This window comes from Pseudophryne corroboree, chromosome 4, assembly GCF_028390025.1.
Source record: "Pseudophryne corroboree isolate aPseCor3 chromosome 4, aPseCor3.hap2, whole genome shotgun sequence".
In the NCBI taxonomy this organism is placed as follows: domain Eukaryota; kingdom Metazoa; phylum Chordata; class Amphibia; order Anura; family Myobatrachidae; genus Pseudophryne; species Pseudophryne corroboree.
This window is the reverse complement of record NC_086447.1, coordinates 246,092,490-246,118,855: the sequence shown is the minus strand read 5'-3', so window position 1 is coordinate 246,118,855 and position 26,366 is coordinate 246,092,490. Positions and strand designations below refer to the sequence as shown.

The 26,366-nt window shown below is 48.0% G+C and overlaps 1 protein-coding gene across 6 annotated transcripts in view; it reads right to left on the bottom strand.

Moving 5' to 3' along the window:
* The window catches only part of XRN1 (5'-3' exoribonuclease 1), a 425,124-nt gene that overhangs the window by 94,057 nt on the left and 304,701 nt on the right, over positions 1-26,366 (bottom strand). For all 6 annotated transcript variants that reach the window (XM_063916003.1, XM_063916004.1, XM_063915999.1 and 3 more), the window contains one exon: positions 2,464-2,579. In XM_063916003.1, coding sequence (XP_063772073.1) covers positions 2,464-2,579 — 116 coding nt within the window. The remainder of the gene's footprint in view (positions 1-2,463; positions 2,580-26,366) is intronic.

Here is a 26,366-nt window from a genome sequence, read left to right as displayed (position 1 = left end):
CCTTATGTCTATCTCATGCATGTTTAAATTGCTCTACTGTCTTAGCCTCTACCACCTCTGATGGAAGGCTATTGCACTTGTCCACTAACCTTTCTGTGAAGTAATTTTTCCTCATATTTCCCCTGAACCTCCCCCCCCCACCCCCCTTCCCTCCAGTCTCAGCACATGTCATCGTGTCCTATTGATTCTTTTCGTTTGGCGAATGTTCCCTTCCTGGACTTTGTTAAAACCTTTCATATACTTGAAAGTCTCTATCATGTCCCCTCTTTCCGTTCTCTGCTCCAAACTATATATAGAGATTTCTTAGTCTTTCTCGGTATGTTTTGTGATGTAGGCCATGCACCATTTTAGTTGCCCTTCTTTGTAGTCTCTAATGTATTAATATCCCTTTGAAGATATGGCCTCCAGAATTAAACACCGTATTCTAGATGAGGCCGTACCAATGATCTATTCAGTGGCATTAGTACTTCTTTCTTTCAGCTGCTGATTCCTCTCCCAATGCAGCCAAGCATCTGACTAGCCTTCCTCATTTCTTTGTATGTAACAAAAATGCTTACCTGCTTTTAAGTCACCTGAAATAGTGACGCCTACATCCCTTTCCTCCTCCGTAGTTTCCAGTATAGTGCCATTAATACTATATTTAGGCTTTGGATTTTTGAGACCCAAGTGCATGATTTTACATTTTTTGGCATTAAACTGTAATTGCCACTTCCTTGACCACTCCTCTAGTCTACTTTCCCTTTAATGCCATTTGCAATGTCACCAATAAAGATATTAAAAAGCACTGGTCCAAGTACAGATCCCTGTGGTACTATCCACTGGTAACATTTCCATCCTGTGAAAGCACTCCATTTACCACAACTCTGTTTTCTATCCAGCAACCAAGATCTTATCCATTCAATAATCCTAGTATCCAATCCCAAACTTTCAAGTTTATTTAGCAGTCTGCGATGTGGAACAGTATCAAAAGCCTTACTAAAGTCTAGATAAGCATCAGGACGGCTGATCCCAAAGGTTTGGTGCCATTGTTTGTAGTGAGGAGAGGATGGTGTAAGGATGGTGTGAGAGATGGAAGCGGTCCCTGCTCGTGATCAAATTTAATATAAGGGGGATATCCATTTAGCCCCTGTAAAACATTGTGTACAAAAAAAAAATTATGTTTTTCGCAATGTTTCACCCAATTTTTTTTTTGCAGGCTATCCTAATTGATCGACTGTAAAAAAAATGCCCATTCTCCGGAAAACACACAGGTTCAAGTGAAACCTGTGTTTTCGGTAGAAACAGCCCCGTTTTTGCACGAAAAACGGTCTGTTTCCAGGATTTAGTTTCGCTTGCCTGGGGTCCCTGATAAGCAGTGTCTCGTGCCGGCTTATCGGGGCTAATTTGATAGCCCCCGGCAGGACAATTAGCCCCGGAAATTACCTGGGCTAATTGAATATCCCCCTAAAAATCAAATTAAAGCTGGCCACACGCTTTAAAATTATCTGTAAAACCAACCAATTTGCTGGTCGAAACAAAAATCTAGTAATGTTTGGGAGCAAATGACAAAAGATCATTTACCACCAAACACTATAAAACGGACATTCAGACATACTGGTTAACGCTATTTTGCTCCCATCCATTAACATATTTTCATTCCAACCAGCAAATTGGTTGGTTGGACAGATGATCTTAAGGCCAGCCTAAGTTATATTACTTTAATACTTCCAGTACTAGCACAACCAGTTGAAAGTTAACAATACACCCAGCTTGCTTGGTATAACCATAGTGCAACTTATAGATCATCACTACCAAAACCTACTGCACTAGTATTATAGTTACTCCTTTAGGCAAATAATGAAATTTAATTACTAGACATCTTGGTAAGACTGTAGGTCCTTAAAAGAGGTAGACTGTAAGCCTGGAAAGTGCTGTAGTATTTTGACAGCCCATTATGCTGCCTACCATTTAAATAACAAACAAGGTACAGCATATATACCAAAATATAGTTTTAACCCTATGGATAGTAAAAGGCAACTACACATTCTAATATTTAAAATAATAAAATTAGCTCCTTACGCAGATCAACAATGTAAATGTATTAGAGGGATGCGGTTAAAATGCCAACTAACTGACTATACCTACTAGTGGGGGACTTTGTTACCAACCGCCGGTCACCCATACCCAACCAGTATTAGAGGCTTAAGCATGTGATTATCACACAATGACAGAAGTGTATGGGACGTAACAATATTTGCTATATGGATGCAATTGTAACCAACGCCATGAGCACAACAAATCAGTGCTATAGCAGAGAACAGGATAAAAGAAAGCTCAACCAGATTATATACATACATGACTGAAAAGCCAGTAAAATAAATCCATGTATTCTTTTGAAGTAGCAGGAGGTATAATAAAGTAGAGTCATTTGAAGAACAAGACATCAATAAGCTAATGTGACCTTTAAAAGTAATTTATACTCACTTTCGTTTGGACCCTCTGCCAATGAAAATACTTCCCGTAAACCTGGAAACCAGGTACGCGCTCACTCCAAGGCGATTTGCCAAGACATAGGCAGGATTATATTTTACAGAAAATTTCTAAAGAGCAAGACAAAATAACCTAATGTTAAATAACTAAAAAAAAACTGTACAGTCTGCTGCAAAAGCAATATTCAGGCTTTTCAATCATTTAGAATTGTTTATTTTATTGCTATAGCATCATCAGAGGTATATATGAAGAACCAGTTAATGTACATGTTCTGTGAAATCCTGCCCGGACTAAAAGGGTCAGTGGGGCAAATGTATTATGCCTGGAGAAGTGATAAAGAAGTGGTAAGCAGAAGGTGATAATGCACCAGCCAATCATTATGGGTTTGACAAATGACAGTTAGGAGCTGAGTGGCAGGTGCGTTATCACCTTCCACTTATCACTTCTTTATCACTTCTCGATGCTTAATACATATGCCCCACAATTCTTTCAACCAGACGGACATTCTAAATGCCTTTCTGTACAAATCATTCTACAGGTGCAAAACTCAACATTTTTAAAAATAGGATTTTAGTACCTACCGGTAAATCCTTTTCTCCTAGTCCGTAGAGGATGCTGGGGACTCCAAAAGGACCATGGGGTATAGACGGGATCCGCAGGAGCTTGGGCACACTGAAAAGACTTTGACTGGGTGTGAACTGGCTCCTCCCTCTATGCCCCTCCCCCAGACCTCAGTTATAGGAACTGTGCCCAGGAGAGACGGACATTTCGAGGAAAGGATTTTTGTTTAAACTAAGGGCGAGAAACCTACCAGCCCACACCACAAACATACCGTACAACCGGAGTATCAGGAAACAAGGTAACAGTATGAATTAACAACAGTAACAAGCTGAATACAACTAATATACAACCCGCGTGTAAACAAATTTAACCAGTAATAATACACAGCAAGTAACAGTCCGCACTGGGATGGGCGCCCAGCATCCTCTACGGACTAGGAGAAAAGGATTTACCGGTAGGTACTAAAATCCTATTTTCTCTTACGTCCTAGAGGATGCTGGGGACTCCAAAAGGACCATGGGGTCTATACCAAAGCTCCAGAATGGGTGGGAGAGTGCGGACGACTCTGCAGCACCGATTGAGCAAACATGAGGTCCTCATCAGCCAGGGTATCAAACTTGTAAAACTTAGCAAAGGTGTTTGAACCCGACCACATAGCTGCTCGGCAAAGCTGAAGTGCCGAGACCCCTCGGGCAGCCGCCCAAGACGAGCCCACTTTTCTGGTAGAATGGGCCTTTACTGACTTCGGCAACGGTAGCCCAGACGAAGAATGAGCTTGCTGAATCGTACTACAAATCCAGCGTGCAATAGTTTGCTTAGAAGCAGGATTTCCAATCTTGTTGGAAGCATACAGTACAAATAAAGCCTCTGTTTTCCTGGTAAGAGCCGTTCTGGCGACGTAAATTTTCAAAGCTCTTACAACATCAAGAGACTTTGGAACTGCCACAGCATCTGTAGCCACAGGCACCACCATAGGTTGGTTAATGTGAAACGAAGAAACCACCTTCGGCAGAAATTGATGATGAGTCCTCAATTCTGCTCTATCCGAATGGAAGATCAAATATGGACTCTTGTGAGATAAGGCCGCCAACTCTGGACACTCGCCTGGCAGACGCCAGAGCCAAAAGCATGACTACCTTCCAAGTGAGAAACTTTAACTCAACCTTACGCAAAGGTTCAAACCAGGGAGACATAACAAGCTGCAAGCCCACTTCAAGATCCCACGGCGCCACAGGCGGGACAAATGGAGGATGGATATGCAGCACTCCCTTCACAAAAGTCTGAACCTCTGGAAGGACGGCCAATTCCTTTTGAAGGAAAATAGATAAAGCCGAAATCGTACTTTGGGGGTAATTCTGAGTTGATCGCAAGAGGGACCTTTTTTAGCAGTTGGGCAAAACCATGTGCACTGCAGGGGAGGTAGATATAACATTTGCAGAGAGAGTTCGATTTGGGTGTGGTGAGTTCAATCTGCAATCTAAATTGCAGTGTAAAAATAAAGCAGCCAGTATTTACCCTGCACAGAAACAAAATAACCCACCCAAATCTAACTCTCTCTGCAAATGTTATGTCTGCCCCCCCTGCAGTGCACATGGTTTTGCCCAACTGCTAAAAAATTTCCTGCTGCGATCAACTTGGAATTACCCCCTTTGATGGAACCCAATTTCAGGCCTGCATTGACGCCTGCCTGCAAAAAATGGAGAAACCGACCCAAGTGAAATTCCACCGCAGGAGCAGTTTTGGTCTCACACCACGAAACATACTTTCTCCAAATACGGTGATAATGTTTTGCCGTAACCTCCTTCCTAGCCTTAAGGAGAGTGGGGATGACCTCCCCAGGAATACCTTTTCGAGCTAAGATTCGGCGCTCAACTTCCACGCCGTCAAACGCAAGTCCGGAAACACGCATGGTCCCTGCAGTAACAGGTCCTCTCTTAGAGGAAGCGGCCAAGGATCTTCCACTAGTAATTCCTGAAGATCCGGATACCAGGCCCTGCGTGGGCCAGTCTGGAATGACGAGAATCGCCTGAACCCTTGCTCGTCGTATGATCCCCAGCACCTTTGGAATGAGAGGAAGTGGAGGGAACACATACACCGACTGAAACACCCACGGAGTCACCAGGGCGTCCACTGCACTGGCTTGGGGGTCCCTTGACCTGGAATACCTCGGAAGCTTCTTGTTGAGGCGAGACGCCATCATGTCTATCAGAGGAATTCCCCAACGCTTCGTCACTTCTGCAAATACCTCTTGGTGAAGAGCCCACTCTCCCGGATGGAGATCGTGTCTGCTGAGCAAGTCTGCTTCCCAGTTGTCCACGCCCGGGAGGAAGACTGCTGACATGGTGCTCACGTGCTGTTCCGCCCAGCAAAGGATTCTTGTGGCCTCCACCATAGCCGCCCTGCTCCTTGTTCCGCCTTGACGGTTTACATGCGCCACCGCTGTTATGATGTCCGACTGGATCAGGACAGGCCGACCCTGAAGAAGGCTCTTTGCTTGTAGCAGGCCATTGTAAATGGCTCTTAACTCCAGAACATTTATGTGGAGACAAGATTTCTGGTTTGACCATTTCCCTTGGAAAATTCTTCCTTGGGTGACTGCGCCCCAGCCTCGGAGACTTGCATCTGTTGTCAGTAGGACCCAGTCCTGGATTCCGAATCGGCGCCCTTCTAGAAGGTGAGAGCTTTGTAGCCACCACAGGAGAGAAACCCTGGCCCTGGAAGATAGACTTATTTTCCGGTGCATGTGCAGGTGAGACCCGGACCATTTGCTCAGCAGATCCCACTGAAACACCCGGGCATGAAACCTGCCAAACGGAATGGCTTCGTAAGCCGCAACCATTTTCCCAAGAACCCGAGTACATTGATGAATCGACACACTTATCGACCTCAGAAGCTCCCTGACCATTGTCTGTAGTACCAGAGCTTTGTCTTCCGGAAGAAACACTCTCTGTAACTCCGTGTCTAGAATCATGCCCAGAAAGGGCAGCCGAGTGGCCGGAATCAACTGAGACTTTGGTAAATTTAGAACCCAACCGTGTTGTCGCAGAACCGACAGAGACAAATCCATATTTCTTAACAATTGTTCCTTGGACCTCGCCTTTATCAGGAGATCATCCAAGTACGGGATAATTGTAACCCCTTGTTTGCGAAGGAGAACCATCATTTCCGCCATGACTTTGGTGAAAATCCTCGGTGCCGTGGAAAGCCCAAACGGCAACGTCTGAAATTGGTAATGACAATCCTGTACCGCAAATCTAAGGAAAGCCTGATGCGGAGGATATATCAGGACGTGTAAGTAGGCATCCTGCATGTCGACTGACGCCATAAAATCCCCCCCTTCTAGGCTGGAGATCACAGCTCGAAGAGATTCCATTTTGAACTTGAAAACTTTCAAGTATGGATTGAGGTATTTTAGGTTCAGAATCGGTCTGACCAAACCGTCCGGCTTCGGTACAAAAAAGAGGCTCCAGTAGAACCCCTCCCCCCCCGTTGGAACAGGGAAACGGGAACAATGACCCTCTGTTGACACAACTTTTGTATTGCTGCATTCACCACCTCCCTATCCGGAAGAGACACTGGCAAGGCCGATATGAAAAAGCGGTGAGGGGGGCTTCTCCTGAAACTTCAGCCTGTATCCCTGAGGCACTATGTCTAGGACCCAAGGATCCAGGCCTGACTGAACCCAGACCTGACTGAAGATCCGCAGACGGCCCCCCACCGGTCCGGACTCCCACATGGGAGCCCCAGCGTCATGCGGTGGACTTGGTAGAGGCGGGGGAGGACTTTTGGTCCTGGGCGCCTGATACTGCAGGCGATTTTCTTCCCCTTCCTCTACCCTTTGAAGCGAGGAAGGACGAGCCTTTTCCTCGCTTGTATTTATTGGGTCGAAAGGACTGCATCTGCTGATGGGGTGCCTTTTTCGGTTGTGTGGGAACATAAGGAAGAAAAGATGACTTACCCGCAGTCGCGGTAGACACCAGGTCAGCCAGGCCGTCACCAAACAAGACACTACTTTTGAAGGGAAGAGCTTCCCTATTTTTCTTGGAGTCGGCATCAGCATTCCATTAATGGATCCACAGCGCCCTCCTGGCCGAGATCGCCAAGGCATTGGCGCTTGATCCCAAGAGACCGACATCCCTCGCCGCATCCTTCAGGTAATCTGCAGCGTCCTCGATATAACAAAGAGTCAAAAGAATATTATCTTTATCAAGGGTATCCAAATCAGAAGCTAAATTATCAGCCCATTTAGCAATAGCACTACTCACCCATACCGACGCCACAGCAGGTCTGAGTAATGCACTTGTATTAACGAAAATGGCCTTCAAAGACGTCTCCAGCTTGCGATCCGCCGGATCCTTGAGAGCTGACGTGTCAGGGGACGGAAGCGCCACCTTCTTAGACAAACGGGATAGAGCCTTGTCGACATTCGGAGACGACTCCCATTTTTCCCCGTCATCAGAGGGGAAAGGATACGCCATGAAAATTCTCTTGGGAATCTGCCACCTCTTGTCCGGCGACTCCCAAGCCTTTTCACAAAGAGCATTAATTTCATGAGGGGGGGGGAAATTTCACCTCAGGCCTTTTCCCTTTAAATAAACAAATCCTTGTTTTCTGCACCGCAGGTTCGTCAGAGATACGTAAAACATCTTTAATAGCCACAATCATGTACTGAATACTCTTAACTAGCCTTGGGTGTAAAGTAGCCTCATTGAAATCGACATCGGAATCAGAATCCGTGTCGGTATCCGTATCTATCATCTGGGTAAACGAACACTTTTGTGACCCTGACGGGGCCTGCACCAGAGTCAAAGAATCCTCTATGGATTTCCTCCACACTTGTGTCTGAGACTCAGATTTATCCAACCTCTTAGACAATGAGGCCACATTTGCATTAAGTGCACTTAACATAGTAACCAAATCAGGTGTCGGCTGTGCCGACAGAGCCATCTCCAGCCCCGTTTCTGCGCCCTCAGCAACCTCCTCCGGGGAGGAACACTCAGCCTCAGACATGCCAACACGAAGTACCGACACACCCACACACACAGCCTCAGCCAGGGGACAGACCCACAAGGAAGCCCGGAGAGAGAGAACACAGAGGGAGTATGCCAGCTCACACCCCAACGCCCATATATCACACCAAAACAATATATGCTGATAGCGCTGCTCTTAATTAAAATATAAGCACCAAATATCTGTGCCCCCCCCGTTTTGCTCCCTTTTACTTGAATGGAGCCTGGAGGTCCTGGGCCAGCGTCTCATGCAGCGGCTGTGGATGAGAGAAAATGGCGCTGGCGAGCTGTGCGGCTAAGCCCCGCCCCTTCGCGGCGCGCTTCAGTCCCGCAAAAATTCAAACTGCTATGCTGGCGGGGGTATGGAAAACGGTGCCCGGGCACCGAAAATGCCTGTCTGCCAGCCCTTTAAGACCCCAGTAACATGCTGCCCAGGGTGCTCCCCCCCCCCAGCGCCATGCACCCGCAAGTGCCGTTGGTGAAGTATGTGGGAGCATGGAGCGCAGCGCTACCGCTGCGCTGCTACCTCGTTACTGAAGTCTTCTGCCGTCTGATGTCTTTGGATCTTCACATACTCACATGGCTTCTTTCTTCTGGCTTCTGTGAGGGGGAGGGGGTTGACGGCGCGGCTCCGGGAACAAGCAGCTAGGCGAACCAAGTGATCGAACCCTCTGGTGCTAATGGTGTCCTGTAGCCTAAGAAGCAGAGCCCTTAACTAAGTAGATCTGACTTCTCTCCCCTCAGTCCCTCGATGCAGGGAGCCTGTAGCCAGCAGGTCTCCCTGAAAATAAAAAACCTAACAAAAGTCTTTTCTAGAGAAACTCAGTAGAGCTCCCCTAGTGTTTGTCCAGTCACTCCTGGGCACAAAGTCTAACTGAGGTCTGGAGGAGGGGCATAGAGGGAGGAGCCAGTTCACACCCAGTCAAAGTCTTTTCAGTGTGCCCAAGCTCCTGCTGATCCCGTCTATACCCCATGGTCCTTTTGGAGTCCCCAGCATCCTCTAGGACGTAAGAGAAATTATGTAGTAACAGCGTTGCAAATTCTAATTGTGGACAGTGTTATACTGTATAAAAGTTTTTGACACTTTATTAAACCGAATGACATTTATAACGAAACTAGTCTTCCGCACACCAACCAGTCATTTACTTTCATTTCTTGATCTAAACTAGAAGACAGACAAGCTAGATTTTGACAACTTTGTCTCACTTTGGGGCATACTGATTAAAGCTATTTTGAGGGAAATTCCTATTATTATTATTATCATCCTTTATTTATATGGCGCCACAAGGGAAAACAGACGTAACCATGAAAGACCACGGCGGATATCTCCAATTTTTAAGCACAAAAGCAGCTCCCACAGGAAGCTAAGAATGCTTACAATAGCAATAATTTCTAGTAATAGTATTCTAATCATATGCATATCAATATAACTTCCTCTTAACTACTAACAATATGCAACATCTTTAAAATAGGATTTTAATTACCTACCGGTAAATCCTTTTCTCGTAGTCCGTAGAGGATGCTGGGGTCCACATTAGTACCATGGGGTATAGACAGGCCCACTAGGAGCCACTGGCACTTTAAGAAAACTGTGCCCGAGGAGATGGACAACTTCGAGAGAAGGATTATACACAGATAGTGGCGAGATTCACACCAGCTCACACATACAAAGCAAACCAAGCTAACCAGCTTGAAAAATCAGCAACGGCTAAACAATATTACTTAGTAACAATAACGGCTGAACAATAACCAAGTAACAAAACAGTACTTAACCAAGAACTGAGCAGTACTGAACTAAGAAATCACTGCAGGATCACGAAGCGCTGGGCGGGTGCCCAGCATCCTCTACAGACTACGAGAAAAGGATTTACCGGTAGGTAATTAAAATCATATTTTCTCTTGCGTCCTAGAGAATGCTGGGGTCCACAATAGTACCATGGGGATGTACCAAAGCTCCCAGAACGGTAGGGAGTGCGCGGAGGCTCCTGCAGAGCTGATTGACCAAACTACAGGTCCTCAGAGGCCAAAGTATCGAACTTTAGAATTTTGCAAACGTGTTCGACCCAGACCAAGTAGCCGCTCTGCAAAGTTGTAAAGCCGAGACACCCCAGGCAGCGTCCAGGAAGAACACGCCTTACGAGTAGAGTGGGCCTTAACAGACGTAGAATACATATGCTGGATAGTGAACCTGATCCAGCGAGAGATCGTCTGCTTAGAAGCAGGACACCCAAGTTTCTTGGGATCATACAGGACAAACAGAGTCTGATTTTCTGTGATGAGCAGTCCTCTTCACATAGATTTTCAGAGCCCTTACAACATCCAAGGACTTTGATGAAATTGAGGAGTCCGTAGGGGTGTGGTATGGTACGCCGGAGGCCGGGTTCCCGGCGACCAGCATACCGGCGCCGGAAGCCCGACCGCCGGCATACCGACAGCGTGGCGAGCGCAAATGAGCCCCTTGCAGGCTTGCTGCGCTCGCCGCGCTGCGGGCACGGTGGTGAGCCACGCTATTTATTCCCCCTCCAGGGGGGTCGTGAACCCCCACGAGGGAGAAAAAGTGTCGGTATGCCGGCTGTCGGGATTCCGGCACCGGTATACTGTGCGCCGGGATCCCGACAGTCGGCAACCTGAAGACCACCCATCCGTAGCAACTGGCAACACAATAGGTTGGTTGACATTAAATGCCGACACACTCTTCGGAAGGAACTGCTGACGTGTCCGGAGCTCAGCTCTATATTCATGGAAGATCAAGTAGGGGCTCTTACAAGACAAAGCCCCCAACTCCGACACATGTCTAGCAGAAGCTAAGGCCAACAAAGTGACCGCCTTCCACGTGAGAAACTTGACCTCAACCTTCGGTAGAGGTTCGAACCAATCCAATTGGAGGAACTGCAGCACCACGTTAAGATCCCAGGGCGCCGTAGGCGGCACAAAGGGAGGCTGGATGTGCAGAACCCATTCCAAGAAAGTCTGAAACTCAGGGAGGGAAGCCAATTGTTTCTGGAAGAAAATGGATAGGGCCTAAATCTGGACCTTTACGGATCCCAACCTCAGGCCCATATCCACACCTGCTTACAGGAAGAGGAGAAACCGTCCCAGTTGAAACTCCACCGCAGGAAACTTCTTGGACTCACACCAAGATACATATTTTTTCCAAATACGAGGGTAATGTTTAGACGTTACTCCTTTCCTAGCCTGTATCAGGGTAGGAATAACCTTGTTCAGAATGCCCTTCCGAGCTAATATCTGGCATTCAACCTCCATGTCGTCAAACGTAGCCGTGGTAAGTCTTGATAAGCGAACGGCCCCTGCTGCAGCAGGTCCTCCCGAAGAGGAAGAGGCCTCGGCTCTACCAGCAGTAGATCCAGAAGATCCGCACACCAAACTCTGTCTGGAGCAATGAGGATTGCCTGAACACTTGTTCTCCTTATGAGTTTTAGAACTGTTGGAATGAGTGGAAGTGGAGGAAATACGTACACCGACTGGAACACCCACGGAGTCACTAGGGCGTCCACCGCCACGGCTTGCGGGTCCCTTGACCTGAAACAATACCTCCGAAGCTTCTTGTTGAGACAAGATGCCATCATGTCTATTTGAGGTACACCCCAAAGATCTGTGACCCTCGTGAACACCTCCGGATGGAGTCCCCACTCTCCTGGATGGAGATCATGTCTACTGAGGAAGTCCGCTTCCCAGCTGTCTACTCCCGGAATGAAGATTGGTGACACTGCCAACGCGTGCTTTTCTGCCCAGAGTATGATTCTTGTTACCTCTGACATTGCAGTTCTGCTCTTCGTTTCGTCCTGTCGGTTTATGTAGGCCACCGTCGTTACATAGTCCGACTGCACTTGAATGACTCGATCTCGCAGAAGATGGGCCGCATGGCGAAGACTGTTGTAGACGCTCTTCGTTCCAGAATGTTTATTGGAAGGCTGGATTCCAGACTTGACCACCTTCCTTGGAAGGTTACCCCCTGAGTGACTGCGCCCCCGCCCCAGAGACTTGCATCCGTGGTTAGAAGGATTCAGTCCTGAATCCCGAACCTGCAGCCCTCCAGAAGGTAAGGTAGTTGCAGCCACCAGAGGAGTGTAATCCTGGCTTTCGGCAACAGACTTATTCTCTGGTGCATGTGTAGATGAGATCCCGACCAGGACAGAGCATGAAACCTTCCGTACTGTAGAGCTTCGTAAGAGGCCACCATCTTCCCCAGAAGGCGAATGCACTGATGAACCAATACCCGGGCTGGCTTCAGGACATCCCGTACCATTGTTTGAATCACCAACCCTTTCTCCTCCGGCAGAAACGCCCTCTGCACTTCCGTGTCGAGTATCATTCCCAGAGAAGACAACCTCCTTGTTGGCTCCAAATGTGATTTTGGAAGGTTGAGTATCCAACAGTGTTCCCTGAGCAGATGAGTCGTGAGAACAATGGACTGCAAAAACGTCTCCCTGGACGATGCCTTTATCAGCAGATCGTCCAGATATGGGATTATGTTCACCCCCTTTCTGCTGCGGAGAACCATCATCTCTGCCATCACCTTGGTGAACACCGGTGCTGTGTAGAGGCCGAATGTCAGTGCCTGAAATTGATAGTGACTAACAGTGCAAATCTGAGATAAGCCTGGTGCGGCAGCCAAATCGGAATGTGGAGATACGCATCCTTGATATCCAGGGATACCAGAAACTCACTGCTCTGAGAGACTCCATTTTGAATTTGAACACCCTCCGGTAAGGGTTCAACGATTTCGAGTTCAAAATTGGTCTGACCGAACCATACGGTTTTGGTACCACGAAAAGGTTTGAATAACAACCCTTATTTTGCATATGAGGTGGAACTGTGACAACTGGCGACTTCTCTTGCTGCAGTCCGTTCCCCTGTCCACTAGACTATTGTAGTTGTGTGGTTAATTACTGTTTTTTTGTGAATATATCATCATTCTGGGATGCCATATTTACCTTTATATTTGTTCTGAGTTGGAAGGTGGTGAAATAATGCTAATTACTATTAAGCAAAACTTAAAGTCCAATTATAACACATGGAGGACAAGTAACAAATTAATTTTATTCTTAGTGAAATTCACCATAATTCACAGTATAGTGGTGATGATTATGAATCTTTTAAGAATGTTCCTCCTTGTGTCAATATTTCCATATGTAAAGCTTGGTATTGTTTATAGCGTTCTTTCACCTTTTTTTCTAACCAATAGCAGCATTGTTATTACCTGTAATGTATATTTTTGAATCACATCTTATTGTGTATTACTACAGTATTTGAAATCTATGAAACATCTACACCTGATTGAAGCTAGTGAATGAATTATGTGCAATTGACCTAGCAAAGCGTGAAACCCAATTATAGCATCCAGGTGTGTATAAAGAGACCTTAGAGCCGATTGGCTGCAGCTTTTTTAAATATTCATACACCTGCTCAATGGGTATTCACACCTCCTAAGGAAACCACCGTTTGTTTGGGCGGAGAAACGCGTTGAGGGTCACTGACTTTGCCTGTCCACTGCTGGAGACCTATACAGATCATCCGTCACCGCTAATAAGGGTTGATACGCTCCCCCTCAATTTTCTCAACTGGACGTCTCCCCGCTAACCATCTTCGCTGTGCTTGAAAAGCCCCGCTTGCTGAGGTCCTACGCTGCAATTGCGATCCTCCCCACCGGATATCCAGCTAAAGGTGTTTACTAGCCGCCAGGAGCTACCTCTGCTACTGCTATTGACGTGAATCAGCGGTTATCAACTATGGGTGAGAACGGCAATACTGATTAGGGGTGAGCAATAAAAACTCTAATAGCTTGAATTTTCATCAGTAATTATTTTTCAAAATCAAAGACTGAGACACTTTCTTAACAACCCTATTGGGTCGGATGATACCAGCATACTATATTATTAAGGACTCCAACATTAGTCATAATTGACACACCAGCCGATTTAGTTAATTTACTCTGAATGTGTTCATTTATTTATGTATTGCACTGCATATGTGATATATTTTTAACTGATTGTTCATAGGTGGTTTTTATTATTAAATAATTTCTATGTTTTCATCGCTCCTTTAATGTTTTCTATAGAACATTAAAATTCTATAGAACTGTGACTTTTCCAATTTTAGGATGGCTTCCTGTAGGATAGCCCTGTCTGTCAGCAAAGCTGGTAAGCCTGATTTGAAGAATCGGTGTGGCGGAAATTCTTGAATCTCCAGTCTTTACCCCTGGGACACAATATCCTGTACCCAAGGATCCAGGCCAGATGACCCCCAGACGTGTCTGAAACATCTGTGTCTCGCACCCACCAGCCCGTCCTCCAGGCGGTGCAGTCCACCGTCATGCTGAGGATTTTGAGGAACAATAAGCAGGTCTCTGGTCCTGGAAGCCTGCGGGAGCAGGTTTTGTGGATTTTGCACGACCACCTCTAAAGAAAGTGGTAGGAGGCTTGGACTTTTTTGCCTTCGTGTTCCGAAAGGACTGCGGCACAGCTGAAGAAAATGCTTTCTTCGTAGAAGGTATAGCAGAGGGAAGGAAAGGTGACTTACCCGCGGTTGCCGTGGAAATCTACGCATCCAACGCTTCCCCAAATAGAGCCTGACCTGTGTAGGGTAGGTTCTCCACACTTCTTCTGGATTCCACGTCTGCAGACCATTGGCGTAACCAAAGTCCCCTGCGAGCTGAAACTGCCATGGAAGATATCCTTGCAGTCAGCGTACCCAGGTCCTTCATGGATTCCACCATGAACCCCGCAGAATCCTGTATGTTACGTAAAAACAATTCAATGTCACTTCTATCCATTGTATCCAAATCCTCTAGTGATGTGCCTGACCACTTTACTATGGCTTTAGAAATCCATGACAGGCAATAGTGGGCCATAACGCCACTCCTGAAGCAGTGTAAATGGATTTTAGAGTAGTGATCTTACGATCAGCTAGTTCTTTTAACGCGGTAGATCCAGGGACAGGTAAAACCACCTTTTTAGACAGTCTGGAGAGAGATGCGTCAACAATGGGTGGGTTTTCCCATTTTTCCCTATCCTCCTCAGGGAAGGGAAAAGCAACCAGAACCCTTTTTGGGATCTAGAATTTTTTCTCCAGGTTTCCCCAGGATTTTTCAAATATAGCGTTTAATTCTTTAGACGCAGGGAAGGTTAGCGAGGCTTTCTTATTGTAAGTGAAGTAAGCCTCCTCAACCTGCTCAGGTGTTGTGTCAGTAATATTTAACACATCTCTAATGGCCTCAATCCTGAGCTGCACGCCCTTAGCAAGGGATGCCACCCCCCTCAGCACATTTCCATCACCGTCTGCAGTATCAGAATCGGTATCCTTGTCATCTTGCATAATTTGGGCAAGTACACATTTCTGTGGGAACATGCTAGGGGGTTTTGCAGGAATAGGAACAGAGCCTGACTAAACTGCCATAGACTTCTTCAACACCTGAGTTTCACATCAGAGACAAAGCATTACAATCCTGTGTATATGGAATGGATCCCTCCTGAGGGGAAACATCTTCTGCAGCATATGACACAGAGTCCCCTAGACATGGCTAGGGGAGATATGAAACACATACACACAGGGAAATGACAGACACCGTTTCCCCCCAAGTATACCACAGAGAGACACAGATTGGAGCCAACCCACACACAGCGCTTTCTGAGGTAGAACTAATAAAACTACCAGCGCTATCTGTGTAACTTAATAGACTACACAGACTTTACACAGCCTCCCCACCCCTTCTACAACCCCCTGGTACCGCACAGGATAGCTGGAGTTGCTTGGAGGGACAGCTCTCCCTGTCAGCGTCTGTTGTACAGGAACTGCAGGCAGGAAAATGGCGCTGAACACTGCTGAGTCCGCTCTGAGGAGAAGCTCCGCCCCCCGAGCATGGTGCTGCTTCACGCTCTTCATTTTATTATACTGGCCTGAGGATGTCTGCTGGCAGTGATCCGGGGACCCTGACAGGCTTGCTGGCCAGTGTAGGGTATAGGCGCTGGCTCTGGGAGCCCCTCACAGCGCTGCACTATGTACCGCTGATCCCCGATGCGCAGTTAGTACTGCGCTCCCTACCCTGTTGCCGCCATCTTCACACCGGCTCTCCGCTTGCCAGGGGGGCCGGTGACTCACTCGCCATCGAAGTCTTCTGGCTCTGTAAGGGGGCGGCGGCATGCTGCGGGAGTGAGCGGTCGCCTGGAGCGGCTAACAATTAGCACCCTCAGGAGCTCAGTGTCCTGTCAGCGGAGATAGTGGCTCAGACCCCTCACGGCGGACACTACTACCCCCCTTAGTCCCACAAAGAAGGAAGGCTGTTGCCAGCAGCCTCCCTGTGCCTAAATTAACTCTTAGAAAAAAAATAAAACTAAAGAAGCTCTAGGAGCTCCCCTAGCTGTGACCGGCTCCTCCGGTCACATTTTCTAAACTGAGTCTGGTAGGAGGAGCATAGAGGGAGGAGCCAGTCCACACACTCAAACTCTTAAAGTGCCAATGGCTCCTAGTGGACCCATCTATACCCCATGGTACTAATGTGGACCCCAGCATCCTCTAGGACGTAAGAGAAATAAGGAGTATTATGGTAGACTTGCCATGGTTTACACTCTTTCTGCGAAGTACATTGGGTTCAACAGGGAAAACATCGGGGTGTAGAGTGGATCTTGATCCAGAGGCACCAACAGGCTAAAGCTTCAGCTGTCCCACAATGCATTGGGGCCTCCTCTATAACCCCGTCTCCAGGCACTGAGAGCTCAGTTTCGTTAACCAGTCCAATGCAGGAGCAGGCAAGAGAGAAGGCAGATGTTAGCCACATAGAATCACATTACATAGTAACATAGTATCTAAGGTTGAAAAAAGACAATTGTCAATCGGGTTCAACCTATTTGTGGTCTCCTATGCACGGAGAAGGTACCAGCGGAGACAGGAGAAGGTACCAGCTCCTAATGCCATACAAACCCATAGAAGCTAGGTGACAGGAGAAGGTACCAGCGCCTAATGCCATACAAACCCATAGAAGCTAGGTGCGTCAGGGTGGGCGCCCTGTGGAACCCAATGTACCTCGCAGAAAGAGTGTTAACAATGGTAAGTCTACCATAACACTCCTTTTCTGCAGCAGGTTACATTGGTTTCCACAGGGAAAACATCGGGATGTCCTAAAGCAGTTCCTCAAGTGAGGGGACGCGCCTTAGCGGATATGAGAATCCGGCGTCCAAAGGAAACATCCTGGGAGGCGAAGGCATCAAAGGCATAGAACTTAAAAAATGTGTTCACTGGAGGACCATGTAGCTGCCTTGCCCAATTGTTCCGTGGACGCGCCACGGCGGTCCGCCCAAGAAGGTCCAACAGACCGAGTAAAATGGGCATTAATAGCAGCAGAAACTTGGAGTCCAGCCTGCACATAATCTTGTGCAATCACCATTCTAATCCACCTGGCCAAGGTTTGTTTAGTCGCAGGGCAGCCAAGTTTGAGGAAACCAAAAAGGACAAAAAGGGTATCTGACCTTTTGATAGAGGCAGTCCTCTTCACATAGATACGGAGAGCCCTAACCACATCCAAAGAACGTTCTTTGGGAGACAAATCCGAAGAGATAAAGGCCGACACCCATCTTGCAGAGGCAATACCCAGCAAGAACAGGACCTTGGCCGTGTGCGACTTAAGTTGCACTGATTCAGGCGGTTCAAATGGAGACTCTTGCAGGGCATGCAGTACAACAGACAGGTTCCATGGAGCCACAGGAGGGACATAGGGAGGCTGAATCCACAGTACACTCTGAGTAAATGTATGAACGTCAGGTATAGACACAATTTTCTTCTGAAACCATACTGACAAGGCAGACACGTGTACCTTGAGGGAGGCCAGAGGGAGGTCTGAGTCCAGGCCTCGTTGCAGAAAAGCCAGAATTGTGGAAGTTCTGAATCTATATGCATCATAATTTTTATCAGCACACCAAGTGAAGTAAGAATTCCAGACCCTGTAATAAGTCCTGTCAGATGCCGGTTTGTGGGCCTTCAGAATAGTCTGGATAACCGCCTTGGCGAATCACTTGGCTCTCAGAAGGGAAGCTTCAAGAGCCACGCTGTCAAAGTCAGTCTGGCTAGGCCTGGATAAAGACAAGGGCCCTGCACGAGGAGGTCTGGGCGCTGAGGACGTAGAAGTGGATGCTCTGTCGACAGACCCTGCAGGTCTGAGAACCAATGCCATTTGGGCCACGCTGGAGCGACTAGAAGTAATATTGCTCCTTCTTGTTTGAACATTCATAGGACCCTGGGCAGGAGTGACACTGGAGGGAACACGTAGGGCAGCTGAAAGTTCCATGGAACCACCAGTGCGTCCACGAATGCTGCTTGAGGATCCCTGGTCCTTGATCTGAAGACCAGAACCTTGTGATTGTGTTGAGATGCCATGAGGTCTATGTCCAGAATGAACACTGCCAATATGGCTGGCAGATGGCGTTCCACCCAACAAAGGATTTTTGACACTTCCATCATTGCCATGTGGCTTCGAGTGCCGCCTTGATGGTTTATGTATGCCACCATGGTGGTGTTGTCTGATTGTACTTGAACAGGCCTGTTCTGTACTAGAGGTAAGGCAAGAGAACACTGCCCTTAGCTCCAGAATATTTATTGGAAGGAGTGATTCCTCCTTGGTCCAACGACCTTGAAAAGAGTGTTTCTGCAACACCGCTGCCCATCCCCTCAGACAGGCGTCTGTTGTCAGCAAGACCCAGTCGGGGACCCAGAAGGGACGGCCCCTTCTTAATTGCTGGTCCTGGAGACATCAGGTCAGCAACAGACGAACCTCCGGAGTCAAAGAGATCATGTGAGATCTGATCCGATGAGGCATGCCGTCCCACTTGGAAAGGATTAACCTCTGTAGTAGGCGGGAATGAAATTGAGCATACTCTACCATGTCGAAGGCAGACACCATCAGGCCAAGTACTTGCATCACTTGCAAGCACTTGCATCAGGCCAAGTACTTGCAAACACTCTGGGGCGACGAAGGAAGCATCTTATCCTGTCCTAAAGCTTCAGGACTTTTTCGGAAGACAGAAAAACAGTCTCTGACTGTGTGTGTCCAGGAGTGCCACCAGGTGCACCATGCTCTGAACTAGGATCAGCGAGGATTTCTTTCAATTGATAAGCCACCAGTGGGCATGCAGCAAGAATACAGTCCAGAGTCAATGACCGTTTTGGCAGAGGCAATTTCTTTCCTGGATTAGACCAGGGTTCCCGTCTGATGTTTACAAGATGATCAGAATGGGGTAATATAGTTTTAAGCTCCTTCTGCTGTTTAAACTTATCAGTTTTCTTTGCCACAGTAATGGAATCCTCATCATCAGTGATTTGAAGGATATGCTTAATAGCATCCACTAAGGCAGGGACATCAATCTGCAAGGGAGAATCCTCATCAGTAACACAGGATTCAGTGTCTGACAGTACCGTATGCTCCCCCCCCCCCCCCCCTTTAGATGAGACATCAGAGGTTTGTGGATTGTGAGGAGTAAGCTGCCCGCTTAGAGGACCCAGAGACACAGGAGTGACCTGGTGTAGGTTTCTGTCTAACCAGAGACTGATTCAATTGCTGCAGTTAGACAAATTCTCCGCCCAAGGTGGATTAACCATAGGGACAATATGAGGTGGCAATGGCACCGGTGGTCCCATAAGGGGCGATATGCATTCTACCAGAGTACCCAGTAGGTTGGTGAACGCAGCCCAGGGTGGCTCCATTGCAAATGCAGGAGGTGTGGACTGACTGGGAGGCGTATGACACAGGGTTCCGGTATGAATGGTCGACCATGTTATGGTCGACAGTCATTAGGTCGACCACTATTGGTCGACATTGAGATGGTCGACATGGACACATGGTCGACACATGAAAATGGTCGACACATGAAAGGTCGACATGAATAGGTCGACATGAGTTTTTTTACTTTTTTGGGTGTCGTTTTTTGCGTAAAGTGACTGGGAACCCCAATTAGTGCACCGCGTCCCCTCGCATGGCTCGCTTCGCTCGCCATGCTTCGGGCATGGTGCCTTCGCTCCGCTACCGCTTCGCTCGGCACACTTTACCGTTCCAATCGTAGTCCATGTGGATCGTAAAGTATGGAAAAGTTCCCCAAAAGAAAAAAAAGTAAAAAAACTCATGGCGACCTTTTCATGTGTCGACCATGTGTCCGTGTCGACCATGTCAATGTCGACCAATAGTGGTCGACCTAATGACTGTCGACCATAACATGGTCGACCATGTGAATATAACTGATAACACAGACAGTCATATAACACTTTCCCCTCTGGTAAATCCTTGGAAGCATGCTCTGCATGATGCAGGAGCATCCACTGATTTACTGCCCTTTCTGTTAGACATTATGTGAGAATGCAACAACAGAGCGACTTAGTACGATAAAGCCAGACAAAATAAGATTTTACTTACCGATAAATCTATTTCTCGTAGTCCGTAGTGGATGCTGGGACTCCGTCAGGACCATGGGGATTAGCGGCTCCGCAGGAGACAGGGCACAAAAATAAAAGCTTTAGGACTAGGTGGTGTGCACTGGCTCCTCCCCCTATGACCCTCCTCCAAGCCTCAGTTAGGATACTGTGCCCGGACGAGCGTACACAATAAGGAAGGATTTTGAATCCCGGGTAAGACTCATACCAGCCACACCAATCACACCGTACAACTTGTGATCTGAACCCAGTTAACAGCATGATAACAGCAGAGCCTCTGAACAGACGGCTCACTACAATAACAACCCGATTTTTTTTGTAACAATAACTATGTACAAGTATTGCAGACAATCCGCACTTGGGATGGGCGCCCAGCATCTACTACGGACTACGAGAAATAGATTTATCGGTAAGTAAAATCTTATTTTCTCTGACGTCCTAGTGGATGCTGGGACTCCGTCAGGACCATGGGGATTATACCAAAGCTCCCAAACGGGCGGGAGAGTGCGGATGACTCTGCAGCACCGAATGAGAGAACTCCAGGTCCTCTTTAGCCAGGGTATCAAATTTGTAGAATTTTACAAACATGTTCTCCCCCGACCACGTAGCTGCTCGGCAGAGTTGTAATGCCGAGACCCCTCGGGCAGCCGCCCAAGATGAGCCCACCTTCCTTGTGGAATGGGCCTTGATAGATTTAGGCTGTGGCAGGCCTGCCACAGAATGTGCAAGTTGAATTGTGCTACAAATCCAACGAGCAATCGTCTGCTTAGAAGCACGAGCACCCAGCTTGTTGGGTGCATACAGTATAAACAGCGAGTCAGATTTTCTGACTCCAGCCGTCCTTGAAATATATATTTTCAATGCCCTGACAACGTCCAGCAACTTGGAATCCTCCAAATCGCTAGTAGCCGCAGGCACCACAATAGGCTGGTTCAGGTGAAACGCTGAAACCACCTTAGGCAGAAACTGAGGACGCGTCCGCAGTTCTGCCCTGTCCGAATGGAAAATCAGATATGGGCTTTTATACGATAAAGCCGCCAATTCTGACACTCTCCTGGCTGAAGCCAGGGCCAGTAGCATGGTTACTTTCCATGTAAGATATTTCAAATCCACCGATTTGAGTGGCTCAAACCAATGGGATTTGAGAAAATCCAAAACTACATTAAGATCCCACGGAGCCACTGGGGGCACAACCGGGGGCTGTATATGTAGTACTCCTTTTACAAAAGTCTGGACTTCAGGAACTGAAGCCAATTCTTTCTGGAAGAAAATCGACAGGGCCGAAATTTGAACCTTAATGGACCCTAATTTGAGGCCCATAGACAATCCTGTTTGCAGGAAATGTAGGAATCGACCCAGTTGAAATTCCTCCGTCGGGGCCTTCCTGGCCTCACACCACGCAACATATTTTCTCCAAATGCGGTGATAATGTTGTGCAGTCACCTCCTTCCTGGCTTTTACCAGGGTAGGGATGACCTCTTCCGGAATGCCTTTTTCCCTTAGAATTCGGCGTTCAACCGCCATGCCGTCAAACGCAGCCGCGGTAAGTCTTGGAATAGACACGGTCCCTGCTGAAGCAGGTCCCGTCTTAGAGGTAGAGGCCACGGATCTTCCATGAGCATCTCCTGAAGTTCCGGGTACCAAGTTCTTCTTGGCCAATCCGGAGCCACGAGTATCGTTCTTACTCCCCTTTGCCGTATAATTCTCAGTACTTTTGGTATGAGAGGCAGAGGAGGAAACACATACACTGACTGGAACACCCACGGTGTTACCAGAGCGTCCACAGCTATTGCCTGAGGGTCTCTTGACCTGGCGCAATACCTGTCCAGTTTTTTGTTGAGGCGGGACGCCATCATATCCACCTTTGGTTTTTCCCAACGGTTCACAATCATGTGGAAGACTTCTGGATGAAGTCCCCACTCTCCCGGGTGTAGATCGTGTCTGCTGAGGAAGTCCGCTTCCCAGTTGTCCACTCCCGGAATGAACACTGCTGACAGTGCTATCACATGATCTTCCGCCCAGCGAAGAATCCTTGCAGCTTCTGCCATTGCCCTCCTGCTTCTTGTGCCGCCCTGTCTGTTTACGTGGGCGACTGCCGTGATGTTGTCCGACTGGATCAACACCGGCTGACCCTGAAGCAGGGGTTTTGCCAGGCTTAGAGCATTGTAAATCACTCTTAGCTCCAGTATATTTATGTGAAGAGACATCTCCAGGCTTGACCACACTCCCTGGAAGTTTCTTCCCTGTGTGACCGCTCCCCAGCCTCTCAGACTGGCATCCGTGGTCACCAGGACCCAGTCCTGTATGCCGAATCTGCGGCCCTCTAACAGATGAGCACTCTGCAACCACCACAGAAGAGACACCCTTGTCCGTGGAGACAAAGTTATCCGCTGATGCATCTGCAGATGCGATCCGGACCATTTGTCCAGCAGATCCCACTGAAAAGTTCGTGCGTGGAATCTGCCGAATGGAATCGCTTCGTAAGAAGCCACCATTTTTCCCAGGACTCTTGTGCATTGATGCACAGACACTTTTCCTGGTTTTAGGAGGTTCCTGACAAGTTCGGATAACTCCCTGGCTTTCTCCTCCGGAAGAAACACCTTTTTCTGAACCGTGTCCAGAATCATTCCCAGGAACAGCAGACGTGTCGTCGGGGTCAATTGAGATTTTGGAAAATTCAGAATCCACCCGTGCTGTTGCAGCACTACTTGGGTTAGTGCTACTACGTCCCCCAGCTGTTCTCTGGACCTTGCCCTTATCAGGAGATCGTCCAAGTAAGGGATAATTAATACGCCTTTTCTTCGCAGAAGAAACATCATTTCGGCCATTACCTTGGTAAAGACCCGAGGTGCCGTGGACAATCCAAACGGCAGCGTCTGAAACGGATAATGACAGTTTTGCACCACGAACCTGAGGTACCCTTGATGTGAAGGGCAAATTGGGACATGCAGGTAAGCATCCTTGATGTCCAGGGACACCATAAAGTCCCCTTCTTCCAGATTCGCTATCACTGCTCTGAGTGACTCCATCTTGAACTTGAATTTTTGTATGTACAGGTTCAAAGATTTCAGATTTAGAATAGGTCTTACCGAGCCGTCCGGCTTCGGTACCACAAATAGTGTGGAATAATACCCCTTTCCCTGTTGTAGGAGGGGTACCTTGACTATCACCTGCTGAGAATACAGCTTGTGAATGGCTTCCAATACCGTCGCCCTGTCTGAGGGAGACGTTGGCAGAGCAGACTTTAGGAACCGGCGAGGGGGAGACTTCTCGAATTCCAACCTGTAACCCTGAGATACTACCTGCAGGATCCAGGGGTCCACCTGTGAGTGAGCCCACTGTGCGCTGAAATTCTTGAGTCGACCCCCCACCGCCCCTGAGTCCGCTTCTAAAGCCCCAACGTCATGCTGAGGGCTTTGCAGAAGCCGGGGAGGGCTTCTGCTCCTGGGAGGGAGCTGCTTGGTGCACTCTCTTACCCTTTCCTTTGCCTCGGGGCAGATATGACTGTCCTTTTGCCCGCTTGTTCTTATAGGAACGAAAGGACTGCGGCTGAAAAGACGGTGTCTTTTTCTGTTGGGAGGGGACCTGAGGTAAAAAGGTGGATTTCCCGGCTGTTGCCGTGGCCACCAAATCCGATAGACCGACCCCAAATAATTCCTCCCCTTTATACGGCAATACTTCCATATGCCGTTTGGAATCCGCATCACCTGACCACTGTCGCGTCCATAAACTTCTTCTGGCAGATATGGACATCGCACTTACTCTCGATGCCAGAGTGCAAATATCCCTCTGAGCATCTCGCATATAAAGAAAAGCATCCTTTAATTGCTCTATAGTCAATAAAATACTGTCCCTATCCAGGGTATCAATATTTTCAGTCAGGGAATCCGACCAAACCACCCCAGCACTGCACATCCATGCAGAGGCGATGGCTGGTCGCAGTATAACACCAGTATGAGTGTATATACTTTTCAGGGTAGTTTCCAGCCTCCTATCAGCTGGATCCTTGAGGGCGGCCGTTTCAGGAGACGGTAACGCCACTTGTTTTGATAAGCGTGTGAGTGCCTTATCCACCCTAGGGGGTGTTTCCCAGCGCGCCCTAACCTCTGGCGGGAAAGGATATAATGCCAATAACTTCTTTGAAATTAGCAGTTTTCTATCGGGGTTAACCCACGCTTCATCACACACTTCATTCAATTCCTCTGATTCAGGAAAAACTACAGGTAGTTTTTTCAGACCCCACATAATACCCCTTTTTGTGGTACTTGCAGTATCAGAGATATGCAAAGCCTCCTTCATTGCCGTGATCATATAACGTGTGGCCCTACTGGAAAATACGTTTGTTTCTTCACCATCGACACTAGATTCGGTGTCCGTGTCTGGGTCTGTGTCGACCGACTGAGGTAAAGGGCGTTTTACAGCCCCTGACGGTGTCTGAGACGCCTGGACAGGTACTAACTGGTTTGCCGGCCGTCTCATGTCGTCAATTGATTTTTGTAACGTGCTGACATTATCACGTAATTCCATAAACAAAGCCATCCATTCCGGTGTCGACTCCCTAGGGGGTGACATCACCATTACCGGCAATTGCTCCGCCTCCACACCAACATCGTCCTCATACATGTCGACACACACGTACCGACACACAGCAGACACACAGGGAATGCTCTTATCGAAGACAGGACTCCACTAGCCCTTTGGGGAGACAGAGGGAGAGTTTGCCAGCACACACCCAAGCGCTATAAATATATAGGAACAACCCTACAGAAGTGTTGTTTCCTTTATAGCAGCTTAATATATCAATATCGCCAAAAAAGTGCCCCCCCTCTCTGTTTTTTTACCCTGTTTCTGTAGTGCAGTGCAGGGGAGAGTCCTGGGAGCCTTCCTCGCAGCGGAGCTGTGCAGGAAAATGGCGCTGTGTGCTGAGGAGATAGGCCCCGCCCCCTATTTCGGCGGGCTCTTCTCCCGGTGTTTGTGAGACCTGGCAGGGGTTAAATACATCCATATAGCCCCAGGGGCTATATGTGATGTATTTTTAGCCAGAACAAGGTATTATCATTGCTGCCCAGGGCGCCCCCCCCCCAGCGCCCTGCACCCTCAGTGACCGCTGGTGTGAAGTGTGCTGACAACAATGGCGCACAGCTGCAGTGCTGTGCGCTACCTCATGAAGACTGAAAAGTCTTCTGCCGCCGGTTTCTGGACCTCTTCACTTTTCGGCATCTGCAAGGGGGTCGGCGGCGCGGCTCCGGGACCGGACTCCATGGCTGGGCCTGTGTTCGATCCCTCTGGAGCTAATGGTGTCCAGTAGCCTAAGAAGCCAATCCATCCTGCACGCAGGTGAGTTCACTTCTTCTCCCCTAAGTCCCTCGTTGCAGCGAGCCTGTTGCCAGCAGGACTCACTGAAAATAAAAAACCTAATAACTTTTTCTAAGCAGCTCTTTAGGAGAGCCACCTAGATTGCACCCTGCTCGGACGGGCACAAAAACCTAACTGAGGCTTGGAGGAGGGTCATAGGGGGAGGAGCCAGTGCACACCACCTAGTCCTAAAGCTTTTATTTTTGTGCCCTGTCTCCTGCGGAGCCGCTAATCCCCATGGTCCTGACGGAGTCCCAGCATCCACTAGGACGTCAGAGAAAATACAATACCTGCGAATAAATCCGGTATTATGCGACTGAATATACAGTAGATTATACGTATTGGATAAATACTGTGTAGCACTATATTATGAGACCCAGACGTAACTTGTCCCTTAGGGCAGTGGTTCCCAAACTGTGTGCCGCGGCACCCTGGGGTGCCTCAGGACACTAGCAGGGGTGCCTTGGAATGGTGGTCCAGGACCAATTAAAACTATTTTTGGTCAATGTAATAGACAAAACCAGCGCTTGTGGCTGCCAATTT